The following is a 1,106-nucleotide window of genomic DNA, read 5'->3' as shown; positions in this document are numbered from 1 at the left end:
AATGCGTAATGGGTTTAGGGTTTAGGGTTTAGGGTTTAGGGAGCGCTTGGTTGGACGTAGTGCAGCGCAGGATGGTGGGCTGGTGTACCGGCTTGACGCACAGGCCAATGTAGGAGAGGGCGAGCTCGTCTGCCTTGCGGTCTTCAGCGTTGGCTGCAGGCTCGGTGTGGATGACCATGTGCCAACACTTCTTGGTGGTGAGGAAGAACTTCATGTTGGCTGCCCATGCTGGGTAGTTGTTCCAGTCAAGGCGCTCGACTGAGATGCCGGAGGTGCCGTCTGTAGTCATTGTGTCAGCCGCTCGTTGCTGGAGGCTGATAGGTGACGGCTGTTAGCGGCAGCGTATGCCTGGGTTGGCAGCTGGTGTGCCGTTGGTGGCTGCCGCAGGTGTGGCCCGCCGTTGGGTGTTGCAGGTGCTTGCCGCAGGGGTGGCAGCTGGTGGTGCCGTTGGTGATGTGTCCGGCGGTGGTGGCCGTCGGTGGTGGCTGACTGGCGACCGCTGACAAAGGGGGAAAGGACGGTGCCCAAGAATAAAAGGGAGCCGGTGCGTGGCACACGGGGCCAGGCACACCGGACGGGGGAGCTGTGTGCCTCACGAGGACAGCACAGCCCTAGGCACCGCCTTTGTGGAAAATGTAGGAGAGGGGGGGAGTATATAGGAAGGGGGGGCAGGCAGGTGTGGGGGGGCAACGGCGCACTACGGCGCTAGTGCACTGCCGTTGTAAGGGCAAGCAAAGCAGCGGCGCACTAGGGCGCTTGGGCGTTGCTGGGTATCACCTTAACTGTTGTCAGGGTAGAGCTACGGCAGATGGGATGGGAGTCAAGCAACGTCAGCGAGAGGGTTGGGAGTGGGGTAACGGGTCTGGTATACAGCCCGGGGACAGGCAGATGCTGTCTCTGCTGCACAAGCGCTGATGTATGCAAGTGCGGGCTGGCTCAAGCAGGTTGGGGCTGGCTCAGCAAGGCTCTCTGAACGGCTGACAGCTGGCGGCTGGCTGCTGATGTGCCAGCAAAGGCTGATGTGCAAGCAAAGGCTGTTGTGCAAGCAAAGCCAGGCGCAGGCGGCGCTTAGGGTTGGTCTTTGGTCTTTGGGGCGGGGAGCAAGG

General features: G+C 61.5%; 1 protein-coding gene across 1 annotated transcript; it reads right to left on the bottom strand.

Moving 5' to 3' along the window:
- Positions 1-88: 88 nt before the first annotated feature.
- On the bottom strand, positions 89-289 carry CHLNCDRAFT_141811 (hypothetical protein; the record flags this gene model as incomplete). Its single annotated transcript, XM_005842880.1, has 1 exon — positions 89-289. A coding segment is annotated over one exon (201 nt), but the record flags the coding sequence as incomplete, so codon positions are not given.
- Between the last annotated feature and the right edge of the window lie 817 nt (positions 290-1,106).

This window comes from Chlorella variabilis (assembly GCF_000147415.1).
Source record: "Chlorella variabilis unplaced genomic scaffold CHLNCscaffold_38, whole genome shotgun sequence".
In the NCBI taxonomy this organism is placed as follows: domain Eukaryota; kingdom Viridiplantae; phylum Chlorophyta; class Trebouxiophyceae; order Chlorellales; family Chlorellaceae; genus Chlorella; species Chlorella variabilis.
This window is presented reverse-complemented; position numbering and strand designations above follow the sequence as displayed.